The sequence below is a fragment of the Echinops telfairi genome, unplaced genomic scaffold (genome assembly GCF_000313985.2).
Source record: "Echinops telfairi isolate 266 unplaced genomic scaffold, ASM31398v2 ScPeMD7_7468;HRSCAF=8506_0, whole genome shotgun sequence".
Taxonomy (NCBI): domain Eukaryota; kingdom Metazoa; phylum Chordata; class Mammalia; order Afrosoricida; family Tenrecidae; genus Echinops; species Echinops telfairi.
Window position 1 is genome coordinate 29,387,908 of NW_022111369.1, and position 16,866 is coordinate 29,404,773.

General features: G+C 42.5%; 1 protein-coding gene across 4 annotated transcripts in view; it reads left to right on the plus strand.

Annotated features, from left to right (window-relative positions):
- The window catches only part of FAM13A (family with sequence similarity 13 member A), a 302,687-nt gene that overhangs the window by 249,670 nt on the left and 36,151 nt on the right, over nucleotides 1–16,866 (plus strand). For 3 of the 4 annotated variants that reach the window (XM_045284117.1, XM_045284114.1, XM_045284116.1), the window contains 3 exons: nucleotides 6,172–6,248; nucleotides 6,608–6,665; nucleotides 16,659–16,806. In XM_045284117.1, coding sequence (XP_045140052.1) covers nucleotides 6,172–6,248; nucleotides 6,608–6,665; nucleotides 16,659–16,806 — 283 coding nt within the window. The remainder of the gene's footprint in view (nucleotides 1–6,171; nucleotides 6,249–6,607; nucleotides 6,666–16,658; nucleotides 16,807–16,866) is intronic. The other variant, XM_045284115.1, reaches the window with a different exon arrangement.

Below are 16,866 nucleotides of genomic sequence, written 5' to 3' on the forward strand. Positions count from 1 at the left end.
ATTAACCGCGATAAACGAGGGTTCACTGTACATCCTCTGGCCCCAAGATCTGTGTGTAGTACCTTCTGGAACCAGAAGACAGGAGCAGCAACAGGCTTACTGACCCACAGAAATGGAGCTGAGTGCTGTTGGACTGAGGCTTACTGGAGTGGGATGTGCCTGGACACTTAATTTTTGGAACTGGGTTCCCTGCTCTAAGGAGCCTGAGCTGAATGCCTTCAGGTTGAGGCTTCCCGTAGAGGGGTATGCTCATCTGAGCATTTATTACCAGGCCTGAAAGAACATGGTTAACATGTCCCGATAACTTAATCCTGCATATTTCTCACTGGCATGACAACCTGTTCATTTCCTTCATCAACCCTCTCATCATGAATTTGACTGTGAGTTCAGTGGAGGCATTGTAAGGGATATCGGAACCCAGAGAGGTGGTCCCGGCAAAGAATATTGAGAGCCCCATGGACTGCCAAAAAGACCCAGACAAATCTGCGTGGGAAGAACCACACCCAGCGTGCTCCCTAGAGGCCAGGGAGGTGAGACTTCACCTTACGTATTTTTGACTGTTGTCAAGAGAGACCAGTCCCTGGAAAAGGACACCACGGAAGCTACAGGTACCACTTCTCACCGTATTATAGAGCTGTGAGGCACATGGCCAGATGTAATTGCCAGAGTTTGGCTTGGGACAGATACTTGGTAAAGTAGAGGGGCAGCAAAAATGAGGAAGGCCCTCAAGGAGATGGACAGACACAGTGGCTGCGACGGCGAGCTCCAGCCGAGAACCAGTTGTGAGGAGGGGCGGGACCAGGCCGTAGTTTGCCCTGGTGTGCACCGGGTCACTATGGGTTGGAACCAACTTGATGGTGCTACGCAACTACCACCAAAACCACTTAGCTGTTGGGATGGAGTTACCATGTACGAAGATCCGAAAAGTTGAAGGTCAGTGGGAGAGAAAAAAAACCCAAAAATTCTGTTTCAGATGTTTATAAAATATCCAAGTAAAGACATCAGGTAAGCATTTGGGTGTATGAATCGAGTTCAAGTGACCACACTGTAGTTAGAGAGATAACCCAACTGTCAAAGTCATGATGGCAAGTTCAGCAGTCTGTCTAGTTCACTCCACTACGTGGTTTCCCCTTGGCTCAGCATAGTTTATCACTCATTCAAAGTCTATTGGGGAAAAAAATGAGTGGATGGCCATGATATCAATTTAGAGTAACTTGTGTTTGGAGTAACACAGTCTCAGGTCACAATCTAAGTTGTTTCTCAAGTGATGCTCTAAAGCAAGAATTCAGCAGGGTGGGAGAAAACTGGAGGTCTCACACAGTGCATTTACTCAGAGATGCCAGCCACCTACCCATCGGCAAGGAGTTTCCTCCTGCAGCTTTCTCCTCCATCCCGGCTCACACCAAGAGGGAAGGAACCTCAAGGAATTTAGCTAGTGGCCATGCTGGAAGCCACAGATAATGCTGCTCACATTGTTGTAGAGATTTGAGGCGCGTGGTCAGAAGTAATTGCCAGAGAGTCTGGCAGATGGCTTGTTTCTGGACAGATGGCTATTTATTATTATGGAAGAAAAGAAGGATGGGTTTAGGTAAACCACTAGCAAACTCTTCCATAGGCCTTCAATTCCAGCACCAGCAGTTCTTTCTTCAAGAATGACTAACGTGTACCATTTGAAACAGTAAGAACTCACATGTAGGTACAAATACATAGAAATTCAGATCCGCCATTAATCTGTTGTTAATGAGATAATCGAAGGATCCCCTTCTCGTGCAGCTAAAGGTTAGAATAATGAACCTGTTTTGACTAGCAGGGGCCCGCACAGCCTTCAGATTGAGTTGTTTTGTATATTGAAAGAAGGGTGTGTGTGTGTGTGTCCTTTATAAGAGCGTTGTCAGCATTTTATAGCTTTAAAACACACATTTGTTTTTGCTGCAAGTGTTTTCAAGTGCTTTGGTAGTCAAACAGGTTTTGAGCTTAGCTTTCAGTGCCAACATGCAAGGGGGAAAAGAACAGAAAATAGATTCTCCTGCCTACAGCCAACGTTTTCAAGGTGTTTGCTCTTTTGAAGCTGAGATTATTTTTATAATTGAGGGTGGTGATTTTTAGAATTCACTTCCCTCAGATATTCAATTAGATCATAGAAACCTATTTTGAAGTTCACTTATAAAAATGGCTTGTATGGATCAAAATTTTCAGGATTATACACTGGATTTTATTTTGGTGAAGGTCTACGCAGAAAGCAATTTCATTAAATGATGCTTTAAAGCATAATCTCTTCTGTTTTTTAAGGACACCACTATCTTTAAAAGATGACATTAGAAAGTAATTAGCATAGAATTTTATAGAATAAAGCATTTCTACAAGAATTAGGAGGAAGGCCTATTAACCAACTGTGATATGTGGATGACAGGATTTTGATTGCTGAAAGCGAGAGGAATTTGAAGCACTTGCTGTTGAAGATCAAGGATTGCAGCCTTCAGCAGGGATTGTGACTTAATGTAAAGATGACAAAAATCCTCACAACTGGGCCAGTAGGTAACATCTTGATAAATGGAGAAAAGGTTGAAGTTGTCAAAGATTTTGTCTTGCTTGGATCCACAATCAATGCTCATGAAAGCAGTAGTCAAGAGATCAAAAGTTGCATTAGGTAAATCTGCTGCACAAGACCTTTTTAGAGTATTGAAAAGCAAGGATGTCACGTTGAGGACTAAGGTGGACCTGACCCAAGCCATGTTTTTTCCATTGCCTCTTATCTAAGTGAAAGTAGGACTATGAAGAAGGGAGGCTAAAGAAGCATTGATTCATTTGAATTGTGCTGGAGAAGAATATTCTAAGTACCATGGACTTGCCAAAAGGACAAACCAATCTGACTTGGAAAAAATATGGCCAGAGGGCTCTTTGAAGGTAAGACTTTGTCTTACATAGGGCAAAGTCCTATTGTCAGGAGCGACCAGTCCCCGGAGAAGGACTTCATGCTTCGTAAAGAGGAGGGGCCGCTAAGGAGAGGAGGCCCTCAAGGGGAAAGATTGACACTACAGCTGCAACAGTGGGCTCTGACCTAGGAACAATGATGAGGATGGTGCAGTGAGGGGCACTGTGGGTCATAGCCAACCAGATGGCACCCAACAACAACAAGAGGCATTATGATACTTTAGCCTTTAATCAATAAAAACCTTAATGAGCCACTCTTGTTGAGTAAGTGTTAGACTGCTGGGTAAGTAAGTAAGTGTTAGACTGGTGGGTGGTTTTCACCAGGTGCTCTGTCTGCAGCCTCAAAAGCCCAGTAAAGGATCTCTACGAGTCAAAATCAACTTCAGGCTTTTGTGTTTGGTTGGTTTTAGACTGTTTAGAACCTCAACTGCAAAAGATACTGAGTCAGTATTTTCTCAATGGACGATACTGTACTGCACATCTGAAAGCCCAGTGACCTATTTCACATATAAATGCAAACACTCTGTTTTATCAGATCTCATGACTTGTACTTTGAGATTTGCCCATTTCTTCATCTCAGCAAAGGGGAACTATCTCTTTCTATAATTTCTCTCCTTCATCCCTAGACAAAGAATGGGAATTAGAATTTACGAAGCATTCAAATTTTATACCCATAAAAATAGGTGGGTTTTCTCGTGTACTTATGATGTTTACTACCCTTGTTAGTTTCATTGGGATATTGGCCACTGGAGCACATGCTTCAGCACCGCCCTATTTCCAAACGGTGTCAGTGCAACCCAACTACTTGAGCAAAGAACACTGGGTACTTGTATGCTGTTCAATGAAACAAGCCCATGAATATTCAGCAGTTTCAAATATGTGACAAACAACATGATGATTGGAATTATTTTGAAGCTGTAGAAGGAATAGCAAGTAATACTGAAAATTACCCTTTATAAATTACACCTCCCAAGATCCTGGTGAATTCTTAAATATGATCAAACATTTCAAAAGAGTTCAAGAAATTGCTGTTTCCAGGGATCAGCTAAACATTTTTTCAGACCTTTATGTTTTCTCTTGTATAATTTAACTTGGTTCTGTAAGTCTCAATTATATTGGGCTCTTTTCAGGAAAAAAATCTATTAACTAACATCTTAACAAAAATATCTCTGAACTCATATAATACTGTTTCAGTTTATTTTCTGTCTTTTCTCATTATTTCTAAAGATTTCTGAACCTTAATCTAAAGATTTTTTTTTCTTCGGAAATAGTCATTTGCACATAATTATAAATGCATCATTTTACTGACAGGTTTTTAAACAAATTAAAGGTAGAGCGTGCTTCCCTAATAATATTTAAACAGAATTCATGTGTATCAGAGCTCTAGGAAGACCCTAATGCTGCTGCACTAGAGAGTATACTAAAGAGTTTGATATAATCTATTGAAAATCCACAGTGGAAGCAAACAAGGGGTCTTTATCATATATATGTCCCTCTCTTAAAGGAAAATCTTCTCCAGAGAATGAGAGCAATCATGTTGTGATTTAATGGGAATCAATTTACAGAGACTTCTTTGAACAAAAATTTTAAAGGTAGAAATCTGTAGCTATAACTGAATGTTGTCGTAATTTTTTTTTCTAATTTCACAGGGCCATTTTCTAAGATTACCTAAATGGGCATTCTCTAACTGTGTAAATCAAGGTTCATCGTTCAAATGGCATGCATGAGCACTATCTATGCAGCTTTTGGACACCATCTGAATTATGAAAAAATGGGAGGGAAGTCTTTTCATTGTAGATTTCATAGCTTAGAAATAACATCATCACCGCCCACAGCTGATATCCTTTCAATGTGCCAGCTGTTTTTCTAATCCTCTAACATACATTATCTCACTTGACCCTAATGATAGTGGGGTACATAGTGTTGCTATCTCCATTTTCCAGATGAGGAGATTGGGATTTCAAATAGAACCACCCAACTGATAAATGATAGCGCTAGGACTGAAAGCCAGGCTTCTGACTCCGGCAGCCCCATGAGAGCTGTGAGGGTGTTATACTGTTTTCCTTTGGTCTCTATTTTTGGGCAGAGCTCAGGGTTTCAAATTTCATCACACGAATTGACCAAACCAATATGAATGGAAACCAATCCGTTTGTCTACCAACCCAAAGATTAGTTTTCTACTTAAATAATATAGTGATATTATAGAAATGTTTATGTGTGTTGATTTCATAGGCTTATTAGGAGCATTACTTAGATTTGCTTAATCAAATTTCTTATTTCCTAATGGACAATGACCAATATGTAGATTAACTTACATTGCTTTAATCCATGTGGGACACTATTATTTTTTTTCAAAATGATAGAGATGAGGGGAGTAGGCTATGCTTAAATTCCTTTCAATGCTGATGAGAGTCCTTAAGTCTAATAAAATTAAGGGCCAAATTTTCCAAGACAGCTATGTTTCTTTGCCTGCTGAATTTAAATGTGCTCTTGTTTGCATACTTGTAATCTTCCTTTGTAGTTATTGCTTACTTATTCGGTGCCCAGTCATGTGAATTGTATTTAAAAGGCACTAGCCATATTCGCAGAGTCAGTCATTTAAAAAAACCAAAACTTTAAAATATAGCCCCTGATCAGCCTTGAGCCCACCCGGTCAGCTTGAAAGCAATGCTCAAAGTAAGTATCTTGTTTATATTTTTTCCATCATAGCTAATGTGAAGACTAACATTAAGTATCTCAGAAAGAAAATGCTCTTCGGTGAACTCTTGTTTGTGGATGTTTCACAGGTCAGGTACAAGTTGTGTGTTACCCTAGATCACACTGGCATAATATGCTAAACAGATGTTAAATAAGTAGAAGAAAATTAAAAGTTGCTGCTCCAATTCAAGGTCAGATTTTAGGTTCAAGTGCTAATGCCAGCCTGAATCTTTGAGAACCTGAGTTTTTAACTATGCTTAGTTATAAAATATGGATAAGACCTAATAAAGACATCATGGAGCACAGTTATTATGACTAAGATGTTTTCACATATCCCGAGTAAAGGGACCATAAAACTCAATGTACTATTTTATGCAAGGAGCACATAATAAACTTATAGTTTCTTAGTTAAAAAGAAAAATGTAGACTACAATTAGATTTTATCTCCATATTACCTGATTTTTCTTTGTTAAAGAAAGGCATCATCTGATTTGCATCTTTCTTACCATTCCTAAAGTGAACCAATGATTTGCTTTGTTACAGAGGATGGACATTCTCAATCCCACACAGTATTATGAAAGGACTAGACCTGATGATGTTGAACTGACATCTGATAGAAGGTAAGTTTAGAATTTCCTTCTTACTCTTTTTCCCCAAGAGAGTGAAAAGATATTTGCTTCACTTGATGTTGTGTGTAGTATGATAACTAAGAAGAGTCGAGTTGAAAGAAAATATATTGTTAACTACCAATATTTTATAGCAAGAAAGTGATTAGAACATCTACCATGGTGCCATCAAAGATAAATGTAGTTCTGTATTCTTACTGATTGGTATTTCTGTTTTATTTTGATTAATTTTTTTGTTACATTTTTAAGTTTTGTACGATTTTGGTTTAGAACTAATGAAATCATAGTATCAGTAGGTAACAACGTGATGTAAGACAAATTGACATTTTATGAGATTTTGTTGTTATTTGCAGCAAAGAAAATCAAAGTGTTGACATCCCTGGCCAGCAAGGGGAGGTGAGTAGCTCACAGGTGAGACTCGTGAGTATATTCCTGTGTCGCTGGTATTTGTTGTCTTCCACCTGGGGCTCAGAGATAAGTGGAAGCAATGTAACTCCCCCGGTGCTTAAAGAGGTCTTGAGCTGTGATAGGAGGGTATGATTTTTAAATTTAAAATTACTTTGCTTTAGTAGGATGAAAATTTCTCTTATGGTTTTCCATAGAATCAAAACATAACCAAAAAGCCCAAACTACTAGCTTGATTTTCCATGACATGATGTATTTTTTTTTTAATGATTGGAATAAATAAAGACAATTCCAGTGGCTTCATCACAGCAAGTATTTCATTAACTCCCCATCAACACAAATTCAGTTAGTTACTTAATGCGATTTTTTTGTTTGTTCATTTGTTTTGTAAGTTTTGAATCACATTTTAAGGAAGCAATGGAGAATAAGTGTCCCACCCCACCCCCTTTTTCCTGTCTATAGCTTAAAGTTTCGGTGACTCTCCTAGCTTCTCCTTTTCCTTGAAGCATATTCCCAAACAACCCAAGCTTTTTGTGTCTCCTGCTTGCAACTCTGACAAACCCCATTCTTCACTCGTGTGTGTATTTTGTCTACTCCTTCCAAATGTTTCCATCACCAGCTCCAATCTTGCTATCCGTTTCTTTTGCCAAGAAGCGTTTCCAATCTGCTTTTGGATTCTGACTCTTGATAGATTTATTATTTATAGACCTCTTCTGTTAACTGGATGATTCTTTCCGTGTGTTTGTTTTCTTGCTTTGTGTGTGAACGTTTTCTTTTTCATTCAGCAAAAGTTTACATATCAGATTAGTTTTTCGTTCAGTAGTCCACCCACAATTTTTCTCATGAGGTTTGGTGCTATCTCTACAGTGTGTTCGGCCGCTCCCCTTTCCATCCTGAGCTTCCCCTCCCACTGGCTGGCTTCCTTGCCCTCCCTCACTCTGTTGCCCTTTGGGTCTGTAGCTTTGCGTGTCCTGAGGCGCACATTCCTCACAGGTGTTACTGTTGGCTTCAGGAGCCCGTCAATGATTTGGTTGAAAGGTGGCCTCCTCCGAGAATGGTTTCATTACCGCATGAAAAGGGTGAATTAGGGCAATCATCTCTTGGGTTCCTTCCGTCTCTATCAGACCAATAGTAGTCCTGTGATTCTTAATCTTGGATAGGCACTGACCTAATTCATGGACAGTGCGGGGATCTAATAACACCCATCGTCCCTGCCCACCTCGGCGTTTTCCAATTTAGCAGATTAAGAATCCGGTAGCTACGGACGCTGTTCTTAAGAAAAGGAACAGTCACATTTTTTTTTTTTTCTGCAGAAAATTGCTGAGAGCTAAAGGCACTGCCACCCTTAGAGCCGTGGAAGCCTCCTGTTTCCTGGACTCCCTGATTTCTTCATTACTCAGCCTTCTAACAGGAGGGAGATGCTTCCTCTTTCTGACTCCACAGCTTCCATGCCACGTCTGTTAGCTGTAATGTCCAACTTGTTTGTGTTTCTCTCTTTAGACTCAGACATGCCTACATGCTTTCCTTGTCTCTAGGTGTCTCCCCAGAGCAGATTCCCCACGGTCTCCCCTCCAGCCACACACCCCGTTTTCATCTTGTCCCTGCCATCTCCTGCAGCTCACAGCAAGCACCCACTCATCATGTCATTGAACTTGTTTTTCTAGCCTCCTAGAGAGAGAGGTCTTTGCAGTTCTCCTCCAGGAGATAAAAGTGTGTAGCGCAACCTTTGTGGATGAACTTCATGACACTGACTCATAAATTCCACGTGGCACCCAAGCTAAATTCCCACAGAACACAATTTACCTCGATGTTTTTGTGGACCGCTCCGGTTGCAGTGCCTTGAGTCACAGGGAAAGAATCTAAAATGCTTCTCCCTTATGCCAGGTCCTTTCCTTCTAGATGTATAACCCACGTGCGGCTGCCAGCCAGCACCCATTCCACGGCTGGCACGCATTAAACATTCCCTATTAATAATACTTGTCATCATAGCATTATTCTCTGTGAGATAAAATCGGGCTACGAGTTAAAGTCTAATCCAAGCTCTCCCTGTTACTTTTCTTTCACAGCTGACAGAAAGGCATTCCTTGTGAAGGCATATGTTCCTTTCACTGAGAAATATCTATTTTGTGTTATTCCGCAGGCAGCATGGCTTTCTGTTGTACGTGGGTCGTTATGAGTCGGGACCGACCGGCTGGACGGCACCTAACAACAATATGATTCATGAAAGACTGGGAAAATATCTGTTTTCTGTTTTTAAAAATCTTTCCCCAGTTGATCGTGTGTTGTCAGTCCTTCCTATTGAACGTAGGTCGTGCTGTCTAGGTCTTATTGTACAAGCCACATAGTTCCGCTACACTTCTCGTAGCGGGCCGGGGTCCCTAGTTTCAGAGATGAAAAACAACCTCAGGCTTTGCTCGCCCCTCCCACAATTCCTAGAACTGAAAGCTCACCAATAAGTTATTTCATGGCTCCCATAGCATCAGACTGAGATCCCAAAGTTCACATGCCCGGTATGCATGGATGTAATAATGTTTCTAATTCCATTTTCCACAGGGGCAGATTTTACTGTCTTAATATTGTTCTTTCAAATTCTCCTTGAAAGCTGCCGGATTCTTACAGAGTAACATGGCAGAGGAATGGCAGCTATTGGTGGATGGAATTTCCCCCACCGCCCATGTTTCCATTAGAATGAGAAACATTAACCTTTACCCTTACAATTATCCTCCGGTGGGGACATACAGGCGGAAAGAGATGTAGAGTCTATTTCTCAAAGACAAAGAGATATCGCTGTGACCTTGTTTTTCCAACCATCCATTTGCGGGCTTCAGTGTGCTTTGTTTGAATGCGCGTGTTAAAGCGTGCGCATGGCTTCTCTTTTCCTGGCCTGGGCTTTTACTCTGCTTTAATTGGGCAACTGATGTGACCCAAAGAGGGAGGCCCGCGGAGATTTCACATGGCCATTGGTCAAGGGGCACTACCCATTTCTATTTCATCCTAAGCTTGGATTAGAAGTTGTTTACTGATACCTTAGCAATTTTTTTTTAAAGTTAGAATCACTTCAAAATGCCAGAGATTAAAATATTATTTCCTCAAGGAAGTTTTAAAAAGGCTGACATTTCAATACGTCTTCCAACTTGGACCATAAAAACTAAGTACTCCGCTCTCTTAAGACTTTTTGGTTGTTTAACTCTGAACAGCTGGGTGTATCCAAAACACAGGTCATGCTTAAAACTAGCAATTTCTAGATTCTAAAAGATAGCATTTTAGGATAAAGATTTCTCAGAATTCTGATTGCATGTTAAGCTTCAGTTTCTTCTAATAATTTATTTTCTGTTATGAAATAGTTTATGCTCTCCTATAATATCAAAACTATAAGATTATTATTATGAACCTCTTTTGTCTAGAAACAAGAATTATTATCTAGGTGGATAGATGGTACATTTCTGAGCGAGATCATCTGGGCTCAGATTTATAAGGTCCATGACGTGTTAAATTCTTGCAAGGTATGTTTACATTCTTTATGCTTTCTAAGCCGACTGCTTAGGAGAGCTTAGAGGCATACCTTTGATAACAACAAGACATTCAGCACTTACAAAACGATGATTTTCTTCTTTCTTCTTTTTTTTTTTAAATGAGTTTATGGGGGACTCATACAACTCTTATCACAGTCCCTACATTGATTGAATCAGGCATGTTTGCCTTCATTCTTTTCTAGACATTTACTTTCTATTGAGCCCTTGGTATCCGCTCTTTTTTTTTTCTCCCCCGCTCCGCCCTCCACCCTCATAACTCCCTGATAGATTGTGCATTGTTATTATTTTCATCTCTCACACTGACTGCTGTCTCCCTTCCCCCATGTTTTCTGTTGTCTTCCCCCTGTAGAGGGGTGTATGGTTGTCTGTGGATCATTGTGATCAGTTCCCCTTTGCTCCCTTCCTCTCCCCTCTTCCCCCGACCCTTCTGGGATCACTATTCCCACTCCTGTTCCTAGATTCTGTGTGCCGTGAGCTCCCATCTCTTCTCTAGAAACAAAAGGCAAGCCACTGCTGCGGAGTCCGTTCTGACTCACAGGGCCTAGTGAAGAAACGCCCTGGTGGGGTTTCTGAGGTTCTGAGTCTGTACAGAAACAGACTGCCACATCTGTCCCCCCAAGAGAAGCTGGTGGAACACTCACACTGCCACCTCTTGGGTAACCAGCCGAGCACTTAACCAGTGCACCTCCAAAGTTCCTTTCCTCTTCCCTCTGCTTCAAAACAGAAGAGAATGTGACGAGAGGAGAGAGGGGGGAGAAACGAGGAGCAGACGAGGCTTTGTAATCAAGATGAGACATTGATAGGCGTATCGTAAGGTCTCAAGTCTAGGTTATTATTTGCCCCAAGAACGGTAAAGGAATTTCTGAGCTATCTCAACGGACACGCGTGGATGCCTGCGTTATTTCAATTTCCCTGCTCTTCATGGGAGGGCCCCAGCAGCATGGTGGGGCCACGTTGGGCTGCTAACCACAAGGTCAGCCATCAGAAACCACCAGCCACTCTGAGGGGAAAGGATGAGGCTTCCTACCCCCATAAAGAGTTGGCAGTCTCAGCAACCCCCCTGGGCAGTTCCACCCTGCCCTACAGGGTCACTATGAGTGGGAACAGACCGGATGGCAGTGTGTAGTAATGCTTCGTGGACACGTTAGGATTTGACTATGGGCTTGGATCTCAGCTCTGTTTACTTACATTGACTTCCCGCGCATTCCAGTCTTGACAAGCGACCAAAGCCTTGAGAGTCACATTGATTTTGGAGTCCTTGATCCTTTCTTAGGCAAAACACTGAATGTTTATGGTTCTCTGTGGCTTTTCTAGTAACACTGTGATTTCACTATTAACACTGCGTTTCGGCTGGGCTAACTAGAGAAACAAATCCAGAGACACTCAAATATGTGTAAGAAAGAGCTTTATATCAAGAAAGTTTATAAATCAGGAAAACATCCCAGCCCAGTCCAACTCCAGTCCATAGTCTGAGACTAGCCCATAAGTCCCTCTTTAGACTCACGCAGTCATGAGCAATGATGCAGAATACAGGGAGATCACAGGCTGGTGGGTGCAAAGATTTGAGGATGCAATAGCTGTGGACCCATCTCTAGGGCTCTGGGCACTATCAGGGTCAGCCAGCAGGAAGGCAAAGAGAGAGAAGGGGGGTGGTGCTCCTTATGAGAAGGCCAACTCAAAAGGAGGCACCATCAGATTGTGACTTTATTGACAGGCTCCACTCCACCCCCACACTTTTATACATCTTCGGGTTGACATAAAATCATGTAACTACCATACTTCTTGTGCAAACTGATAGTATAGCAGATTCTGGAGAGCTATGAGTTATCCATGTACCTATCCATATCTTTCTATACAAAGAGGGAAAAAGGAGGGACAAAAATTCACCAACTATTTGAAGCTTATTGAGTCTGGGACTAGAGGAAGCCAAACCTGGCCAGGGAGGGCAGTCTTGGCAAACATTTGACTGATAGATTAGTAGTTAATGCCCCTTGACTTAAATGCAAAATGTCACCAGAAGCCTCAGGTACGGTGAGTTCTCTCAGTATTTGTTCTCATTGCATTCCGAGTTTCCCTTTTATAACATACATGCATAATACTTGACACATCATCAGTGTTTCTCCTCTGTACTGTATCCCATCTCTTTGTTGTTCCTGTAACTTCAGTGCCTCGAACCCAGTATCCACCATCGTTCTATCAGTGTGATGTGCTCTAGTAGCTTGTATGCAGCTGGAAGCGATGTCATCACTATTTCAAATACCAGCAGGATCACTCCTATTGGAAAGGTTGTAGTAGAGCTTCTAGATTTAGACAGACTAAAAAGAAGGTCTTGACAGTGTTCTGAGAGGGGAAAAAGGGGGCCAGTGAAGCCCTTAGACATTGCATCACAAAGTGGTCTGATAGAGTGCCAGACGATAGGCCCCAGAAGTTGGAAAGCACTCAAAATATGATGGGTAGCACTCCCTTCTCAAATTAGACACCCTCTGTGACATGGATAGACCAAAGCTTTAGACGGCCTTCGTTTGCTGACATGGCATAGCACAAAAGGAGAAATAACAGCTAGCTACAAGAACACATAAATAATCCAAATGTGAAACATATGAAGTATGACTCTAGAAAAGATGGAAATCATCCAACACTAAATTGGATGCATAAAGATTGATATCCTAGGCATCAGTGAGCTGAAATGGACTGGTTCTAATTCAATGATTACATGAGGGCAGAAATGACCAACTGAGGAGGAAGGGCTTCGCATTCACTGTCAAGAACAGCATTTCAAGATCTATTCTGAAGTATAGTGTTGTCAGTGATTGGTCAATAGCCATAGGCATACAAGGAAACCCAGCTAATGCAACTATTTTTCAAATGTCCTCACCAACCACGGAAGCCAATGATGAAGAAATTAAAGATTTTTTACCAACTCCTGTTGTCTGAAATTGATCACATGTGCAGTCAAGATGCATTGCTAATCACTGATGATGGCAATGTGAATGTTGGAAATAAGAGGAAGGATCGGTAATTGGAAATATGACTGTTAGTCTGGGCAGACTAGAGAAACAAATTCATAGACACTCATGTGTATATAAGAAAAGAGCGTTCTATAAAGAGTAATTGTACATTAAGAAAACATCCCAGCCCAGTTCAAGTCAAGTCCATAGTCTGATACTAGCCCATACATCCAATACCGATTTATAAAATCCTCTTCAGACTCACGAAACACATACAATGATGCTGAGTGCAGTGGGTGGGAAGTCTTGTGGATCCAGTGGCGTTGTAAGCATTTCAGCACTGGCGGGGGTCTCCACGTACCTCCTCCAGCTCAGGGCACTTGCCTTGCTCCGTGTGTCTTGTCAGCTGCAATGTCTCCCAGGAAGTGAGCCTGTGCCCTGCTTCCAGCAAGCTATTTATCTCTTTAGCGCCTCCAAATGAGGTCATCAAACTATGACGATTGACAGGCTAAACTCCACCTCTTCACTTGTAATCCTCTCAAATTAACAACAGATTATGTAACTATCACAATGGCCTTGGTAGGAGAAATGACCGTGGAAATTGGTTGATAAGATTTTGCACTAGGACACAGAGGAGGGCTATTTACTTGTGAATATGAAGTGGTTCGCTGCCATAGTATTTCAAATTTAACTGTCCTCTTAACTCTGCTGAGCACTCTGGAGTCTCTCCCCACTCACTCAACAAGGACCAGGATAGAGGCTTGGGGGGGTCGCGCTCAGAGCTCAGCACAAAGTAAGTGCACTGAAATAATTTTGTTGACGGGATTAATAATGCCAGGCATTTTGGGTGGGAAAAAAATAGAGAAAAATATTGCTAAGTTTTCTGTCTTTGAAATTGGTGATTTTCCAATGTAGCAATGATAAAACCACTCCTCTTGCTTGTTGGCCAAGGACACCCCGTTGCCGTCTTACCTGCCTTTACACCTGTTCTTTCAGCTCCTCTTATCAACACCTCTCTGCCTTCAGACCTTACCCATGCTTACTCCTCAAGTCAAAATTGATGTTCCCGATACATCATCGGAACATTGTGGTGTTGTGTTGTTAGGTGCCGTTGAGTTGATTTTCCACCCAGAGTGGCCTCCCATGACAGGACAGAACTGCTTCATTGGCTTTCCTAGGCTATAATCTTTATAGGATTACTAGTTCTTTTTCTTTCAGGGCAGCTAGGTAGGATTGAGCTGCCCACCTTTTTCAGCTAGCCGCCAATGCTTAACCATGGCGTCACCAGTATTCATAGGGAGCGCTTTTCTCTAATATTTCCTCATTAACCACCTAAAACTTTGGACTACACCGTAGGACTCGTTTTGCATCCAGCCACAGGTGCTTCCGTGCCTTGGTTCCCACTCCTCTCTCTGGTGATTCTGAGATGGGGCCGAGTGCTTTCCGCATCTTCCCAGGGTGCCGACTAAACTGAAAGTAGTGAGAGCCCCCATTTATGTGTTTTTGTGCTTCACACACCATTCTAGAAGCTTTTCAGACCTTCTCCCAGATCTTCGAAACAGCCTTGCAAAACTGGTATCCTTGATGCCATTTTATAGTTTAGGAAGTAGGGCTTCACAGAAGTACAGCATCTCAGCCAGAGGGCTGAGCTAGTGAAGGTCAGGGCCACGCTTCAATCCCAGGGCTCCCTGTAAGCTAAAGGCACATCCTCTCCATTGCATTCTGCTTTAAGTGACTGTGTGCTGTGTGTGTGTGTGTGTGTGTGTGTGTGTTCCCCCTGAACAAAGTACCATACTTAGACTAGGAAACTATGCTTCTTGCACCATTTCTCCTCTTGATATCTCTAGTTTTAAATCTTTACTGAGAGCTGTCTTTTCTGTCTGCATACTCGAACATGTCCTCTGAGAGACTGGTGACTGACCCTGTCACTTTCAGGAAGCCGAGCACCACGTTTGTTTATTCAACCCTGGCCCACGTTAGGATTCAGCTCAAGGGAAAAATAATTGTTGTGAGATGCATGCATAAACTTTCCACCCACCTCACCCCCATCCTCCCACCCCCTCACGTCAAGCCCAAGGTTCTCTTGGCTTTTCCATCTGACTTTAGTAGGTTACCATGAACAGATTCTTGCTATTTCATTCTGTCTCAAACGAGAAGACGGTACTGGTCGTCCCACATCATTTCCTGGAAATGTAGCAATAAAAGCCTTGTATATTCCCTTGGTGATATCAGAGTGGGTTGGGTGGCTATTAAAAGTAGCTGCAAGCCTTAAGTCGTGTTTTATTTTCAGCCTTAGGCCATTTTTCATCGGCTAATGAAACCATTTATGATTTCCAGATGTCTTTTGTGTTTTTTCCATTCATAATATATTTGCTGGACTAAATGTCCAGTTACTTTCAAGGAAAATCTTTGGAGAAACATTCACACTTTCGCTAAACACCCTGGGTTATAATTCTATGAAAGGGAAAAATGCCAGTGGTTGGGTTTACAAACTATCAAACTGAGCGAGGATAAAGAAAATGAATTTAATGCTTAAAACCAAACAACAAAATTGCTTCCATGAAATGTCAGCCTTTGGAGGAGGGAGGGCTCTCCCAGCCCCCAGACCCCTCAGCCTGATGGAGGCAGCTAATGAGTAAAGCCCTAAATAGCTGAGCATGTGCTATTCAGAGTAGATGACGAGCGTGTGGAGACAAGGGACCGTTGCATCTTTATAAAAGTATACATCAAAAAAAATAAAAAATAAAAAAAAAATAAAAGTATACATCATGCATCACCGACTTGCCAGCTCTTGGCTTTTTACTTTATAAAAAAAAAAAATCCTGTTCCTTGTGTCATTTTGGCTCATTTCCAGCACCGTGCTTCTTACTGCTGGTCATGATGAGCCACTGGACCCCTCTGCTGGTGGGATGGCGCAACAATGCTTTACAACCCAGAGCTCTTCCCTAAATAGACTGCTCTTCCCACACTTGGTGAGCAAACAGCCACAGAAAACCTGGGACCGTTCTCCTTCCCCCGAGGAATTGGTCTCCGGGAGGCTGCTGGCAGGGGAGCAGCCCTTCGCCCTGCAGGACTGTTTACCTAAGGGGCAAAGACGTCTGCTTGCGTGCCTGCAAAAGACACCACGTCGCTCCTGCAGCCTTAGCAACCGCGGTGGCCGTGCCTGCTTGTGGTGGTGTTGTTTACAGCCTACAAACTCCCTTCCCTGGTTTCTTGCCCCAATCAGTGATAATCAAGACTGTCCGCTGGCTGCAGTGATCAGGAAGAGCAGCCCCAGGAAGTCATCTTGTCTCTCTCAGAGAAGAAAAGTTACAGGAGAGCGAGCAGATGGACGGTGGCTCTCTGCCTGCAAGTGACCAGCTAGGATCCAAGGAGCCTCCGAGCCATGGTTTTGATTTCTGTGCCGGGTGCATCCATGGCTCGGGCTTGGGAGGTTTCATCCAGGCGTGCAGTTAATGGAGGCGTGTTGGGGTTTTGATGAGCAGTCCGGATTTGGGGACATTGTGCTGTTATTGCAGAGCTCCACAATGAAGATCCAGGAACATCCCAGCCTCCCGGACACCAAACTGCCCCGGAATCAAGATGCAACCGGCCAGCAGGAGAGCTTTGTCCCCGAGGTGCCCCAGCTGGACCTGACTGCGTTGTGTGATGAGCCAAGCTGGGAAGGTAGGATCCTCTGCTGGGAGTGGGGGAGTGTGTGTGGGGGTGGGGTGTGTGGGGGTGTGC